This window comes from Suncus etruscus, chromosome 6 (assembly GCF_024139225.1).
Source record: "Suncus etruscus isolate mSunEtr1 chromosome 6, mSunEtr1.pri.cur, whole genome shotgun sequence".
In the NCBI taxonomy this organism is placed as follows: Eukaryota; Metazoa; Chordata; class Mammalia; order Eulipotyphla; family Soricidae; genus Suncus; species Suncus etruscus.
In genome coordinates this window covers 5,279,302-5,302,952 of record NC_064853.1, presented here as the reverse complement: position 1 = coordinate 5,302,952, position 23,651 = coordinate 5,279,302, and the positions used below count along the sequence as shown (strand labels likewise).

At 47.4% G+C, this 23,651-nt stretch overlaps 2 protein-coding genes across 9 annotated transcripts in view; both read left to right on the top strand.

Annotated features, from left to right (window-relative positions):
• Positions 1 to 23,651, top strand: part of CLSTN1 (calsyntenin 1) — an 833,174-nt gene that overhangs the window by 674,212 nt on the left and 135,311 nt on the right. The window lies entirely within an intron of this gene.
• LZIC (leucine zipper and CTNNBIP1 domain containing) lies at positions 2,818 to 17,101 on the top strand. The gene is made up of 7 exons (XM_049775398.1): positions 2,818 to 2,873; positions 8,033 to 8,151; positions 10,111 to 10,246; positions 11,154 to 11,252; positions 15,813 to 15,908; positions 16,078 to 16,159; positions 16,756 to 17,101. The coding sequence occupies exons 2-7, from the start codon at positions 8,051 to 8,053 to the stop codon at positions 16,812 to 16,814; spliced, it is 573 nt and encodes a 190-aa protein (XP_049631355.1). The 5' UTR covers positions 2,818 to 2,873; positions 8,033 to 8,050; the 3' UTR covers positions 16,815 to 17,101.

Sequence of the window (23,651 nt, the reverse complement as noted above, 5' to 3'; positions counted from 1 at the left end):
ACCTCTAGACCCTATAAAGCAGACCAGGTTCCAAAAGGTTCTAGTTCACACCATTATTTTTTTCTTTCTTTTTTGGGGGGAGTGATGGGGGGAGATTGTGTCACTGTGTGGATCTTGGGGTTTTATGCTGTTCTAGGGAGTTCTATTCCCATTACTGGGGGACAATGTTGAACCTGGAAGCCATCTGAGCCTCCCACTGCAAAACATGCACTACTCTTTGAGCTCTCTCTCTCTCTCTCTGGCCCTTCAGTACTTCCTGTCTCACATGTTTGCCCCCTTAATGGGAGCAACTTACCCTTCCTGGGCTCCAGGCCCAAATGACACTGAGGTACCCTAACCTCTCCAGCTGCCAAGGAGAGGTCATATGCTTCCCCCGCTGGGTCTTCCACCTCTTCAGTATTTTGTTTTTTGGGGGACTACAGTGGGAGGTGGCTCTGTGCTAACTGCTGGTTTTGCACTCAGGGGTCACTCCTGGGCGGGTCACAGAAGACAAAATGTGGTGTTGGAGATCAAACTGGGGTGAGGTATGTGGCAAGCCAAGTACCTTTCCTACTCTGCTATCTTCACCCCTGGGGACACCCACTTATGACTTGGTTTCCCTCCAGCTCTCTCCTATGACCCCCTAATAGATGATCTCTCTTCTTCCTTCCTTTTTCCAGCTCTTCTTTAAGAATTGAAACCCAGGGCTGGAGCAATAGCCCAGCAGCAGGGCGTTTGCCTTGAGTGTAGCCAACTGGGACAGACCTGGGTTTGATTCCTAGTATCCCATATGGTCCTCTGAATCTGCCAGGAGTGATTTCTGAGCAGAGTCAGGAGCACCACCATGGGGTGTGGCCCAAAAACAAACAAACAAAATATCAAAGAAATGGAATCCAGAAGGGTTGAAGCCATAGCACAGCAGGGTAGGGCATATGCCTTACAAATGGCAGACCGAAGTTCAATTCTCAGCATTCCATATGGTTGCCTGAGTCTGCCAGGAGTGATTTCTGAGTACAGAGTCAGAAGTAACCCTGAGCACGACTGGGTGTAGCCCCCAAACAAACAAACAAACAAACAAACAAAAGAATTGGAACCCAAACCAAGTTCTAACTCAAGCACTAGGAATACTCTGTCATAACCTGTGACTCCAACCCAGCACCCGTGGGTTGGAAGCGAGCACTCCCCATAGCAATCAGAGGGAAAGCAAGTGGCAGGGAAGGAAGAGTAGGTGGAGGCAGGAGGACTTACCTGTGGCATCTAAGTCAAACAGCCACAGGCCTTCCCCCCCCCCCCCCGCCCCCCAGCCTGACCACAGAGTACTCAGTACTCAGTCAGGGAAGGGCTGGGAGGGAGGGATCCCACTAAAGCTTCATAAGCTGAAAAGAGGACCAGAGTGATAGCACAGCAGGGAGGGTATTTGCCTTGCACATAGCCAACTTGGGCTAAATCCTAGGCATCCTATATGGACCCAGAGTCTTTCCGGAGTGATTTCTGAGTGGACAGCTATGAGTAACCACTGGCACTGATGGGTGTGGTACTCCAAAAAACAAACAACTGAAAGAAGGGACTTTCTTCCTTTTCCTGATGAGTTTAGACTGGCCCTAATAACTCACTAAATGGCAAACCGAGAAAAGCTGCCACTTCTGCTTCTATTCACCCACTGAATATAAGGGGAGCACAGTACCTGGCACCGTCACTAGTAGACTAGGGAAACCAGGTGAGAAATAGCACCAGGCTAGGTGGCAGCTGCTACAGATCCAAAACCTCATTATCCACCAATGCATGTCAATCATTGGTGCTAAGTGGGGCTGGGCTAGGCTTTCCCCTCCAAAGGGCCCCCTTAAAAGAAAAGAGATTGGTTACAAGATATCCTGAGATCTTGCACAACCAGCAGAACTGGGACCCGAGATAGAACAGCGGGTAGGGAGGGTGCTTGCCTTGCACAAGACCTTGGATCAACACCTCCACTACCCACTATGGGTTCACTTCCCCTCTAAGAAGAAACCCTGAACACCTCTGGATGTGATCCCCAAAACCAAAAAAGCAAGGACCCATCGTGCTTGTGATCTTCGGTGTAATCTGTCCTGGGTGGCCCGAACAGAATGAACTTTTCAAGACAGAACAGCCCTTGAACTAATCTTATCCTGACCCCCGATTTTGTCTTGTGACTCTCAGACTTTAGAAGGGGTAACTGGAACCACAGGAAGCTGTCCTCACCCAGTTTTCAGAAAAGAAAACCTGCAAAATGTTCCTAGTTGTGTTCAAATAAAGATATTAATTTAAAAAAAAAATCTAAAAAACAAAACCCCAAAATGCTCCTAGTCTGGAATTCCCCAGAAAAACCACCAGGACAACTCACCAAGTTTTCCCCCCACAAAACTCACCAAGTATTTTTTGTTTTGTTTTGGGGCCACACCCGGTGATATTCAGGAGTTCCCTACCTAACCCTGCATTTAGGGTTAGCTCCTGGCTGTGCTCAGGGAACCCTATGGGAAGCAAGGGCTCGAACCCGGGTCTGCTAGTGCAAGGTCAGGCTATCACCCTCCCTGCTGTCCTATGGCTCCAGCCTTGGGGAGGAGGGAGACACAAGACTTTGTGCCCCCAAACTGGTTCCTAACCTTGCCGGGAACCCCGCGGAACTTCAGCTTCAAAAATCACAGAGTCTCGAACTCACCAACCTGCGGCCCCAACGGCACCTGCGCGGACGGCCCAGCGCCAGTTACTCGGCTGGGGCCGCGCCGTGCTCGGAACCAAGTTTTCTTGGGCACGTCCGGCAGCCCGGACGCTTTACGGAGCGCACCGGGCTTGCGGCCTCCTGATTGGCTGAGACCGCCGGAAGTGGTCCGTTTCCGAAAGTGTCCCCCCAGTGCGGCTGCTCCAGGTCGGGCTTTCAGGTAGGCGGGTCCCTGCCGCGGGGCCGGGCTGGGCCGGGACCGGAGGGACCCCCCACGGGGTTGGGGTCCCAGGCCTGGGCTGAGCGGTGCGGGCGCGGGCGGCGTTTGTTTCCCGGGGCGGGCCGGGGCGGAGTCGGGGCTGCTGCAGGCCCGTTGGGGGTCAAGGGTCAACCCCTGGTGCTTGGTCCCTTTTGGCCTCGCCCGGCCCCAGCTGCACCCCGAGGCTGAATCTGGGCCTAGGGACCCCGATGAGGCTGCATGGGGGGCTCGTGCAAGCTCCGGGGCTGACGTCGGGGCCCGGGGTTGAGGCGCTTTCTTGCACGCTGCAGACCTGGGATTTTTTTTAGGGATCCCTCCACCCCAACCCCAACCTCCACCTAGTTGGGAATGGTGATCGCTGAGCCCTATGGGGTGTGGCCCAATCGCGGGAAGGAATTCATGGGGTTCGGAGCGATTAGAACCTAAGGAATTAAGCCAATTTAAGACACTGTTACAGGAATTTGCATGAAGTATAGGGTGCCTGGAATCTAGCCCACAGGCTGTATATTTTTTTTTTTTTTACCACCCACAGCACCTCAAGTTCACATCTGGGAGTGAACCTCTTTAAAAACAAATAAACATGGGGCCGGGAAGGTGGCGCTAGAGGTAAGGTGTCTGCCTTGCAAGCGCTAGCGTAGGACGGACCGCGGTTCGATCCCCCGGCGTCCCATATGGTCCCCCCCCAAGCCAGGGGCGATTTCTGAGCGCATAGCCAGGAGTAACCCCGGCGTCCCATATGGTCCCCCCCCCCAAGCCAGGGGCGATTTCTGAGCGCATAGCCAGGAGTAACCCCTGAGTGTCAAACGGGTGTGGCCCAAAAAACAAACAAACAAACAAAAATTGGTGACGTGGGGGGGCCGAAGAGATAGCATAGAGGTAGGGCGTTTGCCTTGCATGCAGAAGGACGGTGGTTCGAATCCCGGCATCCCATACGGTCCCCCGCCCCCGAGCCTGCCAAGAGTGATTTCTGAGCATAGAGCCAGGAGTAACCCCTGAGCGTGCCGGTGTGACCCAAAAACCAACACCCCCCCTAAAAAAAACTGGTGATGTGGGGGCCAGAGTGACAGTACAGCAGGTAAGGGCATTTGCCTTATATTCAGCCAACCTGAGTTCGATTCCCCGGCATTCCATATAGTTCCCAGAGTCTGCCAGGAGTAACTCCTGAGAGCTGCCTGGTGTGTCTCCAAAAAGAAAGGTTGGGTTGTTTGCTCATAGGGCTGAAATTCCAGATTGTTATCTAGACAATCTCCAAGCACCATAGCTGGGGACAGTCCTTTTTAAAAAGGAAATTGGTGGCCCGAACGATAGCACAGCTGTAGAGCTTTTGCCTTGCACTCAGACGACCAGGGATGGACCTGGATTTGATCTCTGGCATCGCATATGGTCCTCCAAGCCTGCCAGGAGTGATTTCTGAGCACAGAGCCAGGAGTAACCCCTGAGCACTGCCAGGTGTGACCAAAAAAAACTGAACAAACAAAAACAACAAACAACAAACAAAATAAGCCAAAGCGATAGCACAATGGATAGAGCGTTTGCCTTGCATGTAGCCTACCTGGGTTAGATCCTTGGTATAACATGGCAGTTGGACTTGGACACTCCCCTTTGATACCCCCACTCTAATGACTTTTAAACCTGGACACGCCCCTTAGACACACCCCCTGTCATGGCAAATATCAAAGTTAAAACTTGGGACTTTTTTTTTGGGGGGTCCCCAAGATAGTGACCAGAGCAGCACCTGCTGATCCACAGGGGAAGGGCAGAGATAAAACATTGGAGAGATGCTGCCTGCTTTGTATCTATTCCCTTTTCTTCTTTGTGCTTGGGCCTCTCCCTGCCACCTCTGTCCAGTGAATTTCCATTTAACTCTCTCTTCCTCTCTCTGAAATCTGGTGGCAGGTCTCAAAAACCAGGAGGAATAAAAAGTGTTCTTAGTTTCTCTTTCTCTCCTCTCTTCTGTCCCGGGCTGGCAGTCACGCTACATATTGGTGTCTGTGGGTGGTCTGTCACGAGGTCCCACTCAGCAGCTGGAAGCCACTGATCACTTTGAGCCTTGCAGCACCAGGACCTGGCAGGCTTGAGCCTCTTGAGCTTCTGCAAATGGCGCCCAAACAGGAACTTGAACCCTCGACCCTCAGATCCTCAGATGGTCCCCCCAAGCACCACCTGGAATGACTCCTGAGCTCAGAGCCAGGGGTAACCCCTGAGCAATGTCAGGTGTGGTTCCCCCAAAAAACTTTAATAAGTTATCATGGGGTTTAAGTCTTGATGAATGCTAATACCAATATTATGTACAGCATGTTTCTTGAAAAATACATTTCATTTTCATTACTGGCAAAACATACACTGTAGAATTTGCGGGGGGGTTACACTTCACAAGCAGATCAGGGTCCACAGGATGGATTGAATTCTGGACCATTTTTGTGTCAAGAAAGTGCTCCAATCCTTGACCTATTCTCTGGTTATTAAAGCTATCAGTGAGACTGGGGGGATAGGTCAAAGGGAGGTCAGAGTTGCTCATGTCCTCATGAGCATGTCCTCATGCCTGAAGTAGTCCTTGGGCATCATTGGCATGCCCAGACTAACACAGGCAAAAAGCTCCTTGTGTTAAGGTGAATGTATACAATATTAACCCAATTAATAGTGTTTCCACTAGCAATAGAATTATAATAACTGAAATGATTCTCAGTATTGATAGAAACAATAAAGACCTATGTCAATAGAACTAATAGAACTGTGGTTTGGTTTTGTTTTTGGGCCACACCCAGCAGTGCTCAGAGGTTACTTCTGGCTCTGTGCTCAGAAATCATTTCTAGCAGGCTTGGGGACCATATGGGATGCTGGGAATCGAACCTGTATCAACTGCATGCAAGACAAACGTCCTACCACTCCTGGTGCTTGGGGAGCCATTTGGGAGATGCCGATGATGGAACCTGAGTTGGCCAGAGGCAAAGCAAATGCCATACCTGCTGTATTTTCACTCTGGCCTCACCCAGTGAAGAGATTTATTGGCCAAATCTATGTCATTTTTGTTTGTTTTGTTTTGCGCCACTTGGGGATCACTCCTGGTGGGGACCAGGGAACCAGATGTATATGGTGCAGGGGATCAAATCTGGGGCAGGCATGTGCAAAGCAAGTGCCTCACCCACTGAGCTGTGGCTCTGCCCCCAAGTCTGTAATGTAAATGTATAATATAAACCGTCTGAAAATGTATATATTTTATTTTGGGGCTTCCAAGCAGAACCTCCTGCCTCTCCCAGTGATACAGGCCAACAGTGCAGGCTGGACAGTTGGTCCCTGGCCCTGTGTGGGGACAGTGTTGGCCCAACAGTGTGTGGACCACCCAGGACAACACCTGGCGATGCTCAGATGAGGCACCAAGACCAAGATAGGGCCTCAGAATGACAGATGCACCCCAGTTCTTTGAACTATTTCCTGGACCTATGAACTTTTGGGAAGGGTTTTTTGGTTTGTTTTTGTTTTTGGCCATATCATAGTTGCTCAGGGTTACTCCAGGATTTTTTTGGTTTGTTTGTTTGTTTGTTTGTTTTGGCCATATCATAGTTGCTCAGAGTTACTCCAGGCTCTGTGTTTAGAAATCACTCCTGGCAGACTCAGGGGACCATATTGGATACCAGGAATCGAACCCAGGTTTGTCCCAGCAAGGCAAACACCCTATGGCTGTGCTATCTCTCCAAAATGGGGAAGCCTCTGAGAAGCTGGACAGGAAACTAACCCTGCCTCGGAGTCAGGCCCATGTGGGAGCAGATTTGATTCCCTTCATTCTGAGCTGTGATCAGCCGCTCCCTGGGGCCTCTTGCCATGAGCTGTCAATCGGGCACAGCCGCCCACTAGATCATTAGATCTAGGATTCCACTGCACAGAATCCTCAGCTCCTCCTCTTGACTCTCCCTCCTTTCCCCCTGGGGCAGGGGCTGACCCTTGGCCACCCGAACACCTGGGACAGCTAGGACCTTTCTCTGACCCTTTAGAGTCAGTATCACCCCAGGGAGGTTTTTGTTTGTTTGCTTTCAGGGTTTACTCCTGGCTCGGCACTCAGAAATTGCTCCTGGCAGACTGGGGGGGTGGGGACCAATATGGGATGCCAGGGATTGAACCAGGGTTCTTTCCAAACACTCTACTGCTGTGCTCTGGTCCCTCCTATGGAATTTTTTAAGAGGCTGGAGTTTTTTTGTTTTGAGTTTTGGGCCATACCCCGCAGTGCTCAGGGGTTACTCCTGGTTATCTGCTCAGAAATAGCCCCTGGCAGACACAGGGGACCATATGGGATGCCGGGAATCGAACCAACCACCTTAGGTCCTTGGTTGGTTGCTTGCAAGGCAAACTCCCCGCTATGCTATCTCTCTGCCCCCCCCCCCAGATTTTTAAGCAGAAAAGGTGATTGCCTTGCAAATGGCTGACCAGGTTTGATCACTGGCATGGAAATGCTCTCCTAAATATCACACCAGGGGTCACTGTGAACTCAGAGTAGCTTCTGAACTCCTGTCAGATATAGTTCAAAAAATAAAATTGGGGGTCCAGTGAACCAAAGTGATAGGACAGTGGGTAGGACAAGTGCCTTGCACATAGTCAATCTGGGTTTGATCCCTGGCATCCCATAAGGTCCCCTTTACCCCCAGCCTGTAGAAGTGATCTCTGAACACAAAGTCAGTAGTTAAGCCCTGAACACCACTGGGCCTGGCCCCAAAACCAACAAAGTAAGTAGGAAAAAAAACTTTCTGTAGAGTTGTACAATCATGCTTGATCTATTTATCAATCTACATTTTCACCATATTCTATGGTGACTAATAAATAATACTTCTAATACTTTCCACTTCTTATAGCTCAATAAGAGTATATCTAGCTGATTTTGTCTGGTTAGTTTTTTGTTTGTTTGTTTGTTTGTTTTAGCCTTCCCAGTGTAGTATTCTGAGGCCATTATGGTAACCCCAGCAGTGCTTTGGGACCATCAGGACCAGGGCTGTTCTTGGGCCCAGATGACAGACACACCTACCCTTGGCCCTACCGCCCCAGCCCTGGATAAGCCTGTTTTACTTTATTGTCTTTGTTGAATCATTTCAAATGACCAAATAGATATATACTAACTGCACTTGGGTTTTCAGGTATTCTTCCAGATTGAAATGGCGTCCAGAGGAAAGACAGAAACTAGCAAGTTAAAGCAGAATCTCGAAGAACAGCTGGACAGACTGATGCAGCAGCTGCAGGATCTGGAGGAATGCAGGTAACTGCTGCAGGAGCACCTCCACAAAAGGGACTTCTTTCTCCTGGAGCTGGTCTTGAGCTGCTGGAATCTGATTTCCCTGAGAAGGTTCCTTACAGTGCTTTCCCTCTGGAGAACTAAATATAGTTCAGGCTGCAGAGTCTAATAGGCTGGGGGTGTGAGCATTTTTCATGAGTGACCATGACCTTGTAACCTTGGGTGAATCCTCAGCCCCTTGCCTTTCCCCTTTCTTTCCTCGGGTGAGACACTGAAATAGCGCTGACCATGTCTGTAGTTCTGAAGACAGTGCCCCGAACGCATGTGGAAGGCACCTTGAACTTCCCATCTGTGTGTTTTTAGCCTTAACCATGTCTGGGACACACATTTGTTGGCTGATTTTCTTTCTTGTAGATCTGGGACTGAACTCAAGCCTCCTCTAATCAAGGAAAGGGCTCTGTTGCTAAATGGTGTCCCCAACCCTCAGGGCCTTTGTCCCTGTTTGTAGCCCCCATCTGGCAATTCTGAGTCTCCTCCAACCCTGTGCCTGGGGCTTGCTCCTGTTGGTTCCAGGGATCAAAGCCAGTCCTCCTGCTTGCAGATCCTGTGCCCCATGTCTGTCTGTCTGTCTGTCAGTCTGTCAGTCTGTTTGTCTCTCTCTGTCTTTCTCTGCCTCTCCCCTCCCCATCTCCTCTTCCCCAGTGTCAGTAACTGATGGTGTTCTCTGCAGTGAATATTTACTGAGTGGCTTACAGGGTGGAGGGGGTCGACAGAGCCTCTGATGACAGGGACTGTCCTCTTTTGCTCTTTCACTTAAGGGACACAAGATTTCTTCTGCTTGGATGTGAACACTTTATATAGCTCCATAAATTTAATAGACTCATAAGAATATAAATATTTTATAGCAGGTATAAAATAAATACTCTCAGGTGTAGGAGTGATAATTTGGCTGTGTATTAATAAGATTGCTTTTGTCATTTAGAGTTTTTTTTTACAATTCAAAGGATTTAATAAAAGTTCAAGAATTCTCGTGACAAACGACCAATATTTTATTGACTTTATCACTTGCCATTTTTTCCACTGATCTTTTTTATTTTTTTTTTATTTATTTTTTTTTTGGTTTTTGGGCCACACCCTGTGATGCTCAGGGGTTACTCCTGGCTATTCGCTCAGAAGTTGCTCCTGGCTTCTTGGGGGACCATATGGGATGCCGGGGGATCGAACCAAGGTCCGTCCTAGGCTAGCGCAGGCAAGGCAGGCACCTTACCTCCAGCGCCACCGCCCGGCCCCATCTTTTTTATTTTTTATAAAAGGGACAAGGAACCTTTTTCATTGATCTTATCATGCTATTACCCAAGTGTTTCCATCAGTTCACCAACCCGCAACATTTTCTAGTCTATAGATACATGAACAGATCCCACAGTGGTTAAGAAAACTTATCTCTACACAAACTACCACCAAATTTTTTTAATACACCCTTAAACTTGACCAACACCTGCTTCATTTATGATCCTTTCCCTTGTCCTTAAGAACATTTATGGGGGCCCGGAGAGATAGCACAGCGGCATTTGCCTTGCAAGCAACTGATCTAGGACCAAAGGTGATTGGTTCTGCTTCGAATCCCGGTGTCCATATGGTCCCCCGTGCCTTCCAGGAGCTATTTCTGAGCAGACAGCCAGAAGTAACCCCTGAGCACTGCCTGGTGTGGCCCAAAAACCAAAAAAAAAACAAAAACAAAAACATTTGCTTTGGTGGGGGGAGTTGGGGCTACACTCGGTGACGCTCAGAGGTTACTCCTGGCTACGTGCTCAGAAATCACTCCTGGCTCCTAACCATATTGGGTGCCGGGGATTGAACCACAGTCCGTCCTAGGTCAGCACAGGCAAGGCAAATATCCTACCGCTGTGCTCCAGCCCCAAGAAATATGCTTTTAACTTTCCATTAGAGTTCTTTTCTTAGATTATGATATTTACTGTGTTTTAGAGAGGAACTTGATGCAGATGAATATGAAGAAACCAAAAAGGAAACTCTGGAGCAGCTAAGCGAATTTAACGATTCGTTAAAGAAAATTATGTCTGGAAACATGACATTGGTGGATGAACTAAGTGGAATGCAACTGGTAAGCATCAGTTAAGCATTAGCATAGAAGGGAGGGCACTTTTCTTGCCGCTGACCTGGGTTCCATCCCCGGCATCCCAAGCACCACCCTGAGTGCATAGCCAGGAGTAAGCCCTGACCCTCACTGGGTATGGCCCCAAAATGAAAATTATTTGGTGACACAGATGATTTACTTTTTTGAGTGTATAGAAGAGAGAAGTAGTTCCATTCAAGGTGTGATTACCTTCAGGTGAGTGCCTACCTTGAGACAAATGGATAAATTTTGGGACTTTAGGGGCCGGAGAGATAGCATGGAGGTAAGGCGTTTGCCTTGCCTGTAGAAGGATGGTAGTTTGAATCGCAGCAGCCCATATAGTCCCCCAAAACCTGCCAGGAGCTATTTCTGAGCCTTGAGCCAGGAGTAACCCTTGAGTGCTGCCAGGTATGACCCCAAAACAAAAACAAAAACAACAACAAAAATTTGAGGGATAAAATGCATTGCTGCTAGATCTTTGCTTGGTAAAGTCTTTTTTTTTGTTTGTTTTTGTTTTTGTTTTTGTTTTTGGATCACACCTGGCAGCACTCGGGTTACTCCTGGCTCTATGCCGGGGGGGGGGGGGGGGGAACCATATGGGATGCCGGGATTCGAACCAATGACCTTCTGCATGAAAGGCAAACGCCTTACCTCCATGCTATCTCTCCAGCCCCACTTGGTAAAGTCTTGACTCCATTGACATAAATAGAAATAACTAAACTGTAGCAGTGTTGGATATGCCAAAAAAGACCAGCAGTGATTATTAGAGTACTTGGTTCACTGAGGTTATTTTATTGTTGTCATTAGATAACCTTTTACCTATAGTGTTAACATAACTATATATGGGCTTCCACTGGAATGTTCTGGTTGATTTTTTCCTTTCTTGTGTTCCTAGGCAATCCAGGCAGCTATTAGCCAGGCCTTTAAAACCCCAGAAGTGATCAGATTGTTTGCAAAGAAGCAGCCAGGGCAGCTTCGGACAAGGTTAGCAGAGGTAAAGTTTCTTTAAATTCTTCTGATTGCTGAGTCTTCTTTATTCCAGCACCGATATTGCCTGATATTGGTCTTAGGAAGTTGAAAGTCCATCATCGAGAGACGTGAGTTAAGTGTAATGCGTTGGCGCAGGCTCCATTGGCTGTGGGCATGTGTCCCTTGGGCCGGATAGTTCAGTTTGGGGAAGCTGAAATAGCCATGGGAAATCTCTACCACTTGCTCAACCTCCTGGCAACATCAAACTGCTCTCAAAAATAGTTGGTTGACAGGGCCAGAGAGATAGCACAGTGGTAGAGCATTTGCCTTGCACTCGGGGAGACCCAGTGACTGATGGTAGTTTCATTCCTGGCATCCCATAAGGTCCCCTGAGCCTGCCAGGGGAGATTTCTGAGTGCAGAGCTAGGAGTAACCCCTAAGCACTGCTGAGTGTGACCCCAAAACCAAAAAAAAATAAGAAAGGAAGAAAGGATGAAGGGAGGGAGGGAGGGAGGAAGGGAGGGAGGAAGGAAAGGAAGGAAGGAAGGAAAGAAGGAAGGAAGGAAGGAAGGAAGGAAGGAAGGAAGGAAGGAAGGAAGGAAGGAAGGAAGGAGGGAGGGAGGGAGGGAGGGAGGGAGGAAGGGAGAAGGAAAGAAGGAAGGTAGGTAGGAAGGTAGGTCGGGGCAGGGAGGAAGCTCAGTGGAAGAAGAAGACATATTTGAAGCTGTGAGTCGAGTCCTCTGTCTGACCCCTACATCCCCAATAATTAAGGTACTAAGGTTTTGTATACTAGGGACCTCATCCCAAGCATTGCTCAGGGTAGTTGGGGGGGCACTCCCAGTGGACATAAGTGCTTAGGCGCTGGGGCCACCAGCACCAGTGGTGCTCAAGGTCAGTAGAGTCACACCCATTGGTTCTTGGGGCCACCAGGATCACACCCATTGTGTTTGGAGGGCTCGCTAGACCAGGATCAAACTTGGAGCTTTGAGCATGCCGGGTAGTGCTCCAGCCCTTGCTTTAACTCCCTAGCCGGCATCCATCAGTACCATCCACTCAATGAAACAGAAAATCAAGTTGCTCTGTTGATTTTAGAGCCATGTCAAAATTAGTCCTTTGAGGGGCTGGAGAGATAGCACAGCAGAAAGGCATTTGCCTTGCATGTGGAAGGACAGTGGTTCAAATCCTGGCATCCCATATGGTCCCCCAAGCCTGCTGTGGGCGATTTCTGAACATAGAGCCAGGAGTAGCCCCTGAACGTTGCTGGGTGTGACCCCCCCCCAAAAAAAAAATTAGTCCTTTGATTGAAAAAGCCCTTTGAATAAGTGTGGTTGCTAAGAGAGATAGAGGTTTTAGTTATTTCAGTGTCAGGGCCATACCCAACTGGGTCAGTTGCATACAAGGCAGGTGTCCTACCGGCTGTATGCCCCACAAAATATTGAGGTTTTAAATGCATATCTTTTTTTTTTTCTTTTTGACCTCCCTAAAGGTAGGCCGATCCCCAGTGTTGGTCAGGAGACATGACAGTGTCCTAGACTGAACCCAGGGCCTGTGCACTCCACACCTCCACTCCTTCGAGCTGTCTCTCATCCCCATGGCCATGGGGGAGGTGTTCAGGAGCGGAACCCTGAGCCTCACAGAAGAGGCATATGCTCAACTCCTGGCACATCCCTGTCTCCAAGATCTCTATGATTTTATCATTTATAATTGGAGTTGTTTCCTTCTTTTTTTATTTGTTTGTTTTTTGTTTTTGGGCCACACCTAGTGGCACACAGGGCTTACTCCTGGCTCTGTGCTCAGAAATTACTCCTGATGGTGCTCAGGGGATCATATGGGATACTAGAGATTGAACCCGGGCCAGCCGCATGCAAGGCAAATGCCCTCCCTGCTGTGCTATCATTCCAGCCCCATGAAATTGTTTTCTTTTGTCGATTTTTTTTTGGGGGGGCTACACCTGGCAGTGTTCAGGGATCACTCCTCTTGGGGCTCAGGGGTCTGCTTTTGGTGCTGGAGATGGAATCTGGGATGGCCATGGGCAAAGTTGGTAACCTGTCACTCTCCTAGCTCTCTGCCCTCCCCCCCCCACATTTAGAGTTTCAAGTTGACATTTCCAGCTCGACTATATTAGCAGAGTTGCTTTATGTATATAAGGTGTCAGTTGTGCAAGTTCGTAAGAATTTCAAACGCTTTGAGGCCAGAGAGATAGTACAGCAGTAGGGCAGAGATAGCACATCAGTAGGGCATTTGCCTTGCTAGGACAATCGGTGGTTCGAATCCCAGCATCCAATATGGTCCCCCAGTCTGCCAGGGGTGATTTCTGAGTGCAGAGCCAGGAGTGACCCCTGAGTACTTCTGGGTGTGGCCCCAAAGCCAATCAATCAATCAATCAATCAATAGTTTTAAAAAAAGAATTTCAAACGCCTATAGACCTCGTACTTGAGGAATTATGTTCAGAAATGTGTGCATAATGAAGTCATTAACCAGTTCTGATAAGTCAGCAATGAATTAATGCCATGAACTTAGGTCTCCATGTTCAAGAAGTGTGTGGAACTTCATCTTGGGCAAGTTCTTTCTTTTTCTTTTTTCTTTGATATTTCTTTATTTAAGCACTGTGGTTTAGAGAAGTGTTTGTAGTTGGGTTTCCATCATCAAATGTACACCCCCCTTTACCAGTGCAACCTTCCTGCCTCCAATGTTTTCCATTTTGCTCTCATCCCCCGCCTGTCCCACCTCTCTCACTATATTGTCATGGTAGTTATCAGTGCAGTTAATGCTCCAACTGCAATTATACTCTTTGAGGTAAGCTTTATATCATGGGCTGGTCCTTCCGGCCCTCATCTCTGTTGTCTCTGGATATTGTTACCATCCTGTACTTTCTTTTTCTCTCTCTTTTTTTTTTGGTTGTTGTTTTTGGGTCACACCTGGCAGTGCTCAGAATTACTCCGGGCTCTACACTCAGAAATTGATCCTGGCAGGCTCGGGGGACCATGTGGGATGCCGGGATTCGAACCACCATCCTTCTGCATGCAAGGCAAACGCACTACCTCCATGCTATCTCTCCGGCCCCTATTTTTCTTATATTCTACAGATAAGTGAGACTATACTGTAGATCTCTCTCCCTCTGACTCATTTCACTCATCATCTCATCATAATACTTTGCATGTCCATCCATGTAGTGGCATATTTCATGACTTTATTTTTCCTAACGGCTGCATAGTATTTCATTGTGTAGATGTACCACAGTTTCTTTAGCCATTTGTCTGTTGTCGAGCACCTGGATTGCTTTTAGATTCTATTGTAAATATGGCTGTGACGAACATAGGAGTGCAAGGGGCATTTTTGTATTGTGCTTTTGTGTCCTTAGAGTATATTCCTAGGAATGGTATTGCTGGATCATATGAGAGCTCAATTTCCAGTGTTTTGACGAGTATTCCTATTGCTTTCTAAAAAGGCTGAACTAGACAGCATTATTGGGAAAGTTCTTTCATTCTGTCTCTGTGAGTCCCAGTCTTCCCCTTAGTAAAGATGATAGCAGTTGCCTCTCATTTTGATGGCCCTCTAATGATTGTTTGGAGAATTATATGAAGTTATGTGTGTAAACACAAATTATCTTTGTAAAATGCATAGGCTAGGGCTGGGGAGATAGCACAGTGGTAGGGTGTTTGCCTTGCATGCAGCCAATCCAGAAGAGACATTGGTTCGAATCCTGGCATCCCATATTGTCCCCCGTGCTTTCCAGGAGCAATTTCTGAGCGTAGAGCCATTAGTAACCCCTGACACCACCGAGTGTGACCCCCACCCAAAATAAAAATCAAATAGGCAAGAGTCAACAGTGTTCAGTGTTCGCATTATGTGTGCTCTTTTTTTTTTTTTTTTTTTGGTTTTTGGGCCACACCCAGTAACGCTCAGGGGTTACTCCTGGCTATGCGCTCAGAAGTTGCTCCTGGCTCGGGGGACCATATGGGACACCGGGGGATCGAACCGCGGTCCGTCCAAGGCTAGCGCAGGCAAGGCAGGCACCTTTCCTATTATGTGTGCTCTTATCATTTCTTTTTTTTTGGACCACACCCGGCAGTGCTCAGGGGTTACTCCTGGCTATCTGCTCAGAAATAGCTCCTGGCAGGCACAGGGGACCATATGGAACACCGGGATTCGAACCAACCACGTTAGGTCCTGGATCGGCTGCTTGCAAGGCAAACGCCGCTGTGCTATCTCTCCGGCCCCTGCTATTATCATTTCTGATGGTAAAAGTGATCATTGAATCAAAGTAGTACGAGCCCTGATAACTTTTCTCTTACTAAGCCTGTGAATCACTCTTCAGCGTAACGAAATGAGTTCTCAAAGGCAGCTGTAGGCCTCTCATTTTCTCCTCGGAGTTCATTACTAGGACCTTGATGATGGGGTAGCATTAATATGTTATTAGAACTTGCGATAGCATTTTTCTCCCGTTGGCCTTAGTCATTTATACAAATTCCTCTTAATAGCAAGCAGCTAGAGGAAATTTTTTGAAGTAGCCCTGAAAAGAAGCTGCCTTTTATGCGAGTGTCTTTCATTTCAATAACCAAACACTTGGCACTGCCCGTTCTAGATGGACCGAGATCTCATGGTGGGGAAGCTGGAGAAAAGCCTGTATACGCAACAGAAAGTGGAGATCCTGACGGCACTTCGGAAACTGGGGGAGAAGGTACCAGTGTTATTTTTAGTCTGAACTATCTTAATAAAGAAGTTCTTTATTTTGGGGGTGTGGGAGCGGTCAGTGCCACAGATCCCAGATCATGAAGTGGTCTGGTACTCGCTGTAGGATTATGTTCTGTACTTCCCAGAGCCACGTGTTGCTGTTTCTTTTCACACAGCTGACAGCAGACGACGAGGCCTTTTTGTCCGCAAACGCAGGAGCTGTCCTCAGCCAGTTCGAGAAAGTCTCCACAGACCTTGGTGAGTGCTGGGACGTTTCTGATACTGGATGAGTGTTACTGGTGCCGCCTGGGGGTGGACAGCTCATGAGAACCTTGTTTAGAGTTTAGAGGTCCGAAACTCATTTGTTTTTTTTTTCTTTGTTTGTTTGCTTTGTTTTTGTCACACGTGGTGGTGCACAGGGGTTACTCCTGGGTCTATGCTCAGAAATTACTCCTGGCAGGCTCACAGGATCATATCTGCCCCATCATAAATGCCACTTATTGGGTCTTATTCATCCTTATGCTTTTAAATAAAATAATATAGCCTACTGTGTTTTTAAGAATGTGCCAGGGGCCAGAGTGATAGCACAGCGGGTAGGGCTTTTGTCTTTCATGCCACCAACCTAGGTTCAGTCCCCGGCATCCAATATGGCCCCCCCAACCTTGCCAGAAGTGATTTCTGAGTACAGAGGGTGGGGGTGGGAAGGGCTGGAACACATTCACAGCAGCTGGTTTGATTTTCTGTTTGCATGTGTGTGAGATAAATTATTTGCTGTACTGGAAAGGGAAACACATTTGGAAAAAAAAAACCACACTTGAAATGATCTTTTGTTTCTGATGTACCTTTCTCCTTAGGCTCCGGAGACAAAGTTTTTGCTTTGGCAAGTTTTGAGGTGGAAAAAAGCAAAAAATGACATGGTGTGAAAGCCTGGGACTTGAAGGACATTTTTATCTTAAATGGCATTTTTGGGGGGATCTGAGGTGGAGCAAAAACATCATGATTGAAGCATAGCCCTGAGACAAGGTGACAGACACACAGCCGAGAGACCCAGATCCTGCCACCGCCCCATCATCAAGCTCTGGTCTGGGCTTGTTGGACGGACTCACTGCACCTTGCTCTTGATGGTTTGTCTGAGAGAACAGAAAATCAGTTTATCTGCCTGTTTGTATTAAGAACTCCTTAACTTTTTCTTTACTCTTTTTTTTTAAGTGCTGATAAATGAAAAGGTGTGACTCTTTTCAGAATTTATCTCCAAGTGTTGGAGAGAATAATGTAGCAATATTAATCAATCTCATCTGTCTTCCTAGAATTTTTTAGTTCTCATAATTACAGATCTAATATTCATTATGGACCAGAGAGAGAGTCCAGGGCTTAAGGCACTTGGCTTCAACATGGACCAAACCCAGTTTGAGCACTGCATAAGGTCCCTCCAAGCACTGCCAGGAGTTCTCTCTGAGCACAGAGCTAGGAATAAGCCCTAAGTACCACCTGGTGTGGTAAAACCCCCCAAAATAAAGTAAGTTTTAATTTTGCGAAAGGAAGCTCAGAAAGAGGAAGAAATCTAAAAACCACCTAGGAGAGCTGCTAGAAGACAGATAATCTGAACTCTGTTCAATGTCCAGGGGGCTTTTTACTTTGTTCTGTGCTGTGGGGGGGTTGGATTTTTTTCCTGAATTCTTTCATGTTTGTTTTGCTCTCTTTGGTGGTGCTCAGGGATCTGGAGCCAGGAGACCAAGTGCTCCTCCCCACTGACCCCCTCCTAGCTTCCTCTCTCTAGTCTTATTCTGAGCTTTTTTTTGTTTGTTTGTTTTGTTTTGTTTTTGGGCCATACCCAGCGGTGCTCAGGGGTTACTCCTGGCTGTCTGCTCAGAAATAGCTCCTGGCAGGCACGGGGGACCATATGGGACACCAGGATTCGAACCAACCACCTTTGGTCCTGGATCAGCTGCTTAGAAGGCAAACGGCGCTGTGCTATCTCTCCGGGCCCCTGAGCTTTTTTTTAAATACACATTGTGCAAGTTCCTGTTTATAAAAATTCAGTTTCTCTCTTATTTTTTTAAATTCAGTTTCTCAACAAAATATTTTGCTCCTTAGGGAACTCACAAGCTAATAAGCTTTGAATAAATGCAACCTATTGTGTCTCTGAGTTTTCCGCTCCCAACAGAGGTGGCCCTGTGGAGAATCCCCTGGGTAACTGGGTAACTGACCCCTCTGCTGGTCTCTGGGGGGGGGGGGGGTTGGCCAGTGTATTTAACATTGAAAGCACAGAGTGGGGGTAAGCTTCTATTTAAGTTTCCCTTTTTTTTGGGGGGGGGGGCCCACACCCGGCGGTGCTCAGGGGTTACTCCTGGCTGTCTGCTCAGAAACAGCTCCCGGCATGCACGGGGGACCATATGGGATACCGGGATTCGAACCAACCACCTTAGGGCCTGGATCAGCTGCTTGCAAGGCAAATGCTACTGTGCTATCTCTCTGGGCCCTAAGTTTCCCTTTTTTTGTTGTTTTTTGCTACACCCAGCACCTGCACCTGTGGTATGGGTTGGTTATTCCTGCCTCTACGCTCAGAAGTCCAGGTTCAGGGAACCATATGGGATGCCAGGGATCGAATCTGGATTGACCGCATGCAAGGCAAATGCCCTACCCGCTGTACTATTGCTCCAGCCCCTTAATGCTTCCCTTTTAGAGAAACACAAAAAATAGATTTCTTGAGGTTGTATTAATAACACAGCAGTAGGGCATTTGCCTTGCATGCAACCAACCCTAGACAGACTCCAGTTCGATTCCTGGCTTTCCGTATGGTCCCTCAAGCCTTCCAGGAGTGACTTCAGAGTGCAAAGCCAAGAGTAGCCCCTGAACACTGCCAGGTATGACCACCACCCCCCAAAAAAAGTAGGTTTCTCTCCTGAGTGTTGACGTTCTGCCTCCTCAGATGGTTCCATGTGTCCATGTGCATGCATGTCAGAGCTCCTTTCTTAGACTCTCTCTGGCCATTTCATTTTTTGTCCTGTATTTCTCCAGGTTCATTTTCTTTTCCCTGTATGCTAGTTAAAAACATTGCTGACTCTGCTCATCTCTGGTGAACTCTACATGGTGCTCTGTCAGTTGGACAGAATCAGAGGGTCTGAGTGACATTCTGTCTTATTTGGAACTGTTTTTTTTGTTTGTTTGTTTGTTTTTGGGCCATACCCAGTGATGCTCAGGGGTTACTCCTGGCTATGCGTTCAGAAGTCGCTCCTGGCTTGGGGGACCATATGGGATGCCGGGGGATCAAACCGTGGTCCGTCCTAGGCTAGCGCTGGCAAGGCACCGCGCCGGCCCCTTGTTTGGAACTTTCAAGGAGTAATATTTGCTATACTGGCTTACGATGGTCCAGATCTCACTGAGATTGTGACATGCTGATAGAGGCCTTTGTAGTGGTCCTCCTCATATTGCCTTCTAAATAGATGTCTCAATTGGTTCCTTGGTTTTCTTGATAAAAAGATGTTTCCCCGTTGCTTCCTCATCTGGCTTTTGCCCTCCGCTTGGGAGTGGGCTTTGTTTTTCCCAATAAAGGCTACTCAGGAGGCCTGGAGGGCGGCTGCCATCTTGGCTCGTGGTTCTACATGGTGGAGAGATTAGCTTGTAGGTGACCGCTTGCGGTATGAGTCTCTGGCCTGCTATTCCTTCCCAACCGTGTGTGGATTATTTCCTGTGTCTGAATTGTCCTACCTGTGTCTCTTGTCCTACCCGGACTTGGGGCATGGGGATCCCTCTCCCTCTCCCTCTCCCTCTCCCACTCCCTCTCTGGGGATTGTGGAATGCACGACCTGCCATTTCACAGTGACAGGCAAGAGAAAGCACCGGACCGGACCTGTTCCTAGAGGACTTTGTTCCTGGTGTGGGTGCTGTTGCCCCCTGGGAAAGGCTGGACCCATTGGGGCGCGGGTGGTGGCGGTATAACCTCTATCTTTTGGGGATACTTTCTGTTTGTTCACCTGAAAGTACATTTTTAGAAAAAGTCTGAGTAATTTTTTCCCCCTGAAATGGAGTTGGAAGGCCAGATTACTTTGGGGACCTCAAATAGGGTTTTATGAAGGTCATTTGAGAAGTTCATCTGGCAAAATGCATCCTCTTACGGGTCCGAGAGATAGTCTAGCTGACAGTGGTCCTCAACCTACGGCCCTCGGGCCACATTCTGTATTTGTTCCGTTTTGTTTCTTCACTTCGAAATAAGATATATGCAGTGTGCATAGGAATTCATTCATAGTCTGAGGGACAGTGAACTGGCCTCCTGTTTAAAAAGGTTGAGGACCACTTGTCTAGCAGATACAGTGAATACCTTGCTTGTAGCTAACCAGGTTTTGATCCCTGGCACCTGATATGCTGGAGTGATCCCTGGGCATGACCAGGTGTGGCCCCAAGGCCCTCCTCCAGATTCCACTGCCTTATGTCTAGAAATATAACTTAGAAGAGCACTTGCCTTGTGTGTGTGAAGCTCTGGTCCAATAGTTAGCGCTATCTTTAAGTGTACAATTTGATAGTACCTAAATTTTGTTTTGTTTTTGCTTGTTTTGAGGCCATACCCAGTGGTGCCGAATGGATACTCCTGGCTCTGCACTCAGGAATTACTCCTGGTGGTGCTTCGGGGACCCTCTGGGAATGCCAGGTGTCCAACCCAGGCTGGCTGAGTGCAAGGCAAACACCTTCCCCACTCTACTACCACTCAGGTTCCAACACTTCAGTTTTATTTGGATTTTTTTGTTTCTGAGTCATGTCTAGCTGAGCTCACAGTACCATATAATGCCAGAGATTAAACCCAGGCACCCTGAAGCACTGTATGTACTCCAGCCCCTTGGGCTATTTTCCCAGCCCTTGGATTGTGGGACCAACAGCTGAAACTGGGGCTTCATACTGAGGGGTTCGAGGCCCTACTTCTGAACTGTCTTTGTTGCCCTCACCCAGGAAATTCTGACTTTAAAAAAAAAAGACTTGGGGCTCGGAGAGATAGCACAGCGGCGTTTGCCTTGCAAGCAGCCGATCCAGGACCAAAGGTGGTTGGTTCGAATCCTGGTGTCCCATATGGTCCCCCGTGCCTGCCAGGAGCTATTTCTTTTTTTTTTCTTTTGGTTTTTGGGCCACACCCGGTGGCACTCAGGGGTTACTCCTGGCTATCTGCTCAGAAATAGCTCAGAAACTCAGAAATTGCTCCCGGAAGGCTTGGGGGACCATATGGGATGCCGGGATTTGAACCACGTTGCTTATACCCTGGAACATCATTTTTTTTCCCCTCAAGAACAACAACAATGGAGAGATAGCACAGCAGTGTTTGCCTTGCAAGCAGCCGATCCAGGACCTAAGGTGGTTGGTTCGAATCCCGGTGACCCATATGGTCCCCCGTGCCTGCCAGGAGCTATTTCTGAGCAGACAGCCAGGAGTAACCCCTGAGCACCGCTGGGTGTGGCCCAAAAACCAAAAAAAAAAAAAAAAGAACAACAAAAAACGGATTTTAAAAAGGTCTTTTTTAAAAAATTATTTTTATTGTGACCAAAGAGTGAATAATAAATCTTTCACGGTAGTATTTAAGGTACATAGTGACAATGAATCAGGGCCATTCCCACCATCAGAATTGTCCTCCTCCCTCACCCCTTTACCCAGCATGTGTCCCATATCTCCCCTTTGTGCCCCGGGCTGCTAGTGAAATTGTTCCACTCTGTGTATAGCTTGTTGTAGAAGGGTATCGATTCTGTTGTTGACTTTAGGTTTGATGTTTAAGTTGGATCATTTTTTAATTCCACTCAATGTTTATATGGCTGTTTGGTCCTGGTACCGTTCATTTTTATTTTCTCTCTCAATTCATGAGGTAGAACAAGATGATTCATGTTGTATGGTTCTGCTGGAAGAGAACAAAGGGAAAAAAAAGAAAAACAAAGATGGCAGCTACCAAAAAAATAAAAAGCACTCAGCAGCAAAAGTATCACCAACTAATAACCACAAGAGTGAAAAAGAAGGAAACGAAATAAAAAGAAAATGAAGAAAGAGAAGTAAAAAAGAAAGAGGGAAAAAAAAGGGAGTGCTGGTATGACAAGGTTTTGTGCCCCCCTCCCTTTTTTTTTTTTTTTTTGCATAGGCACAGTAAGTATTGGGGAAGTAAGAAAGGGAATTCCCTTGGCCTAAGAGATTCAGGGTTTCTCTGCCCTTGAAAGCACACTGTCATGGGAAAAACTACTGGCTACGTACATGCTCATTACCACACTCCAGGGTCTTTTTTGTGGTGCCAGGAAACTTTCTGCTCAGTTGTGGATGATAAAGTCAGGTCTCTGTAGCTAGCTAGAGATCTTGGTATCTTCACTGGTCATAGGACAAGGTCTAAGATAGAGTCTTTATGGTTCTAGAAGTTCTGTTCCATCATTGTTGTTGAAATCAGTCTTCTGTAATAAGTGGTCTTGGTTTTTGCTCAGGTTCCCAAAGTTCTGCACAGTCTCTTGTCAAAGTCGAGCCTCTGTAATTAAAAATCTTGATTTTTGTACAAGTCCTAGGCTTTTAGAAAGCACATAATTTTTTTTTTTTTTTTTTTGGTTTTTGGGTCACACCCAGCAGCACTCAGGGGTCACTCCTGGCTCTACTCGCAGGAATCGCCCCTGGCAGGCAGGATCATATGGGATGCCGGGATTCGAACCACTGTCCTTCTGGACACAAAGGCAAATGCCTTACCTCCATGCTATGTCTCCAGTCCCACATAATAATTTCTAAGCCTTGTCTTTATTAACAATTTTACCTGTGACAGATGTAAAGACAACAATACTACTACTGCAAGGAATCTCAATGCTCTGTCTTTCCAGATACAGCACACAAATAAGAATGCCCAGAGCTAGAGAGATAGCACAGTGGGTAGGATGTTTGTCTTACATGTGGTCAACCTGAGTTTAATCCCTGGTATCCCATATAATTCCCAGAGCACCTCTGTTGCAATACTGGCCTTGATGGGGTTGAGTGATGGAGGGATGGAGGATGAAACCTTTCTCCTCCAGCTCGGACCACGTGTCTGTTACCCTGTTCAGCCAGTGGTTCTGAGGTGAACGCGGTGGGAAGAAAGCCAACAGGCAGTCAGGCTTCTGAAGAAAACAGCTTTTATTCCGTGGAAGAGGCTGAAGCCAAAAGGCCCAAAATCAACCCCAGGAAAAAAGCCCCTTGCCTTCCACAGACCCTTGTTTTTATCCCCCAGAATCAGTTACCACCCAATGGTGGGAGCAAAATCAGGTACCACCCTGGGGTGGGAGCAAAATGCCAGGTCACACCCTGACCAGGGTAGGTTCAGTAACATAATAATCCCATTGAAATATTTACATACACAATAATTCCCCCATTTGTTTTTAGTAAACAAACAATAATATACAAAAGTAAGTAATATTGTCTACAATTATTAAAGGAAAAACTAGTCAATAATAAAAGAAAGGCTGTTTTGATGAGTGCATCACAGGAAAATGTAAAGAAAAACTTCTAACTTAAACACAGGGTATCTAAAACCAGAAACGTGTCAAGGAATCAACTACAAGCTCCTGAGATGATAGATCTACAATGTACAAGATGAAGAATTCCAAGTAAGTTCTTCCTTGGAGAAGCAGATGGAGAATCTGAAATTCAATGATCAAGGACCTAGTAGGCAATGGGGAGCTCCCGGGACAATCAGAAAGCCCAATTGTAATCTGTAGACATAGATCCTTCGAAGAGACGCCAGAAAGGTTGTGTAGCAGGCGAGAAGAAGCACCTTTTC

Bases quoted from the DNA above. Each gene is read 5' to 3' on its own strand.
- LZIC (XM_049775398.1), top strand. From the start codon at position 8,051: ATGGCGTCCAGAGGAAAGACAGAAACTAGCAAGTTAAAGCAGAATCTC. The intron at 15,909-16,077 runs GTACCAGTGTTA...CTTTTCACACAG, and splicing joins TTCGGAAACTGGGGGAGAAG to CTGACAGCAGACGACGAGGC. The intron at 16,160-16,755 runs GTGAGTGCTGGG...CTTTCTCCTTAG, and splicing joins GAAAGTCTCCACAGACCTTG to GCTCCGGAGACAAAGTTTTT.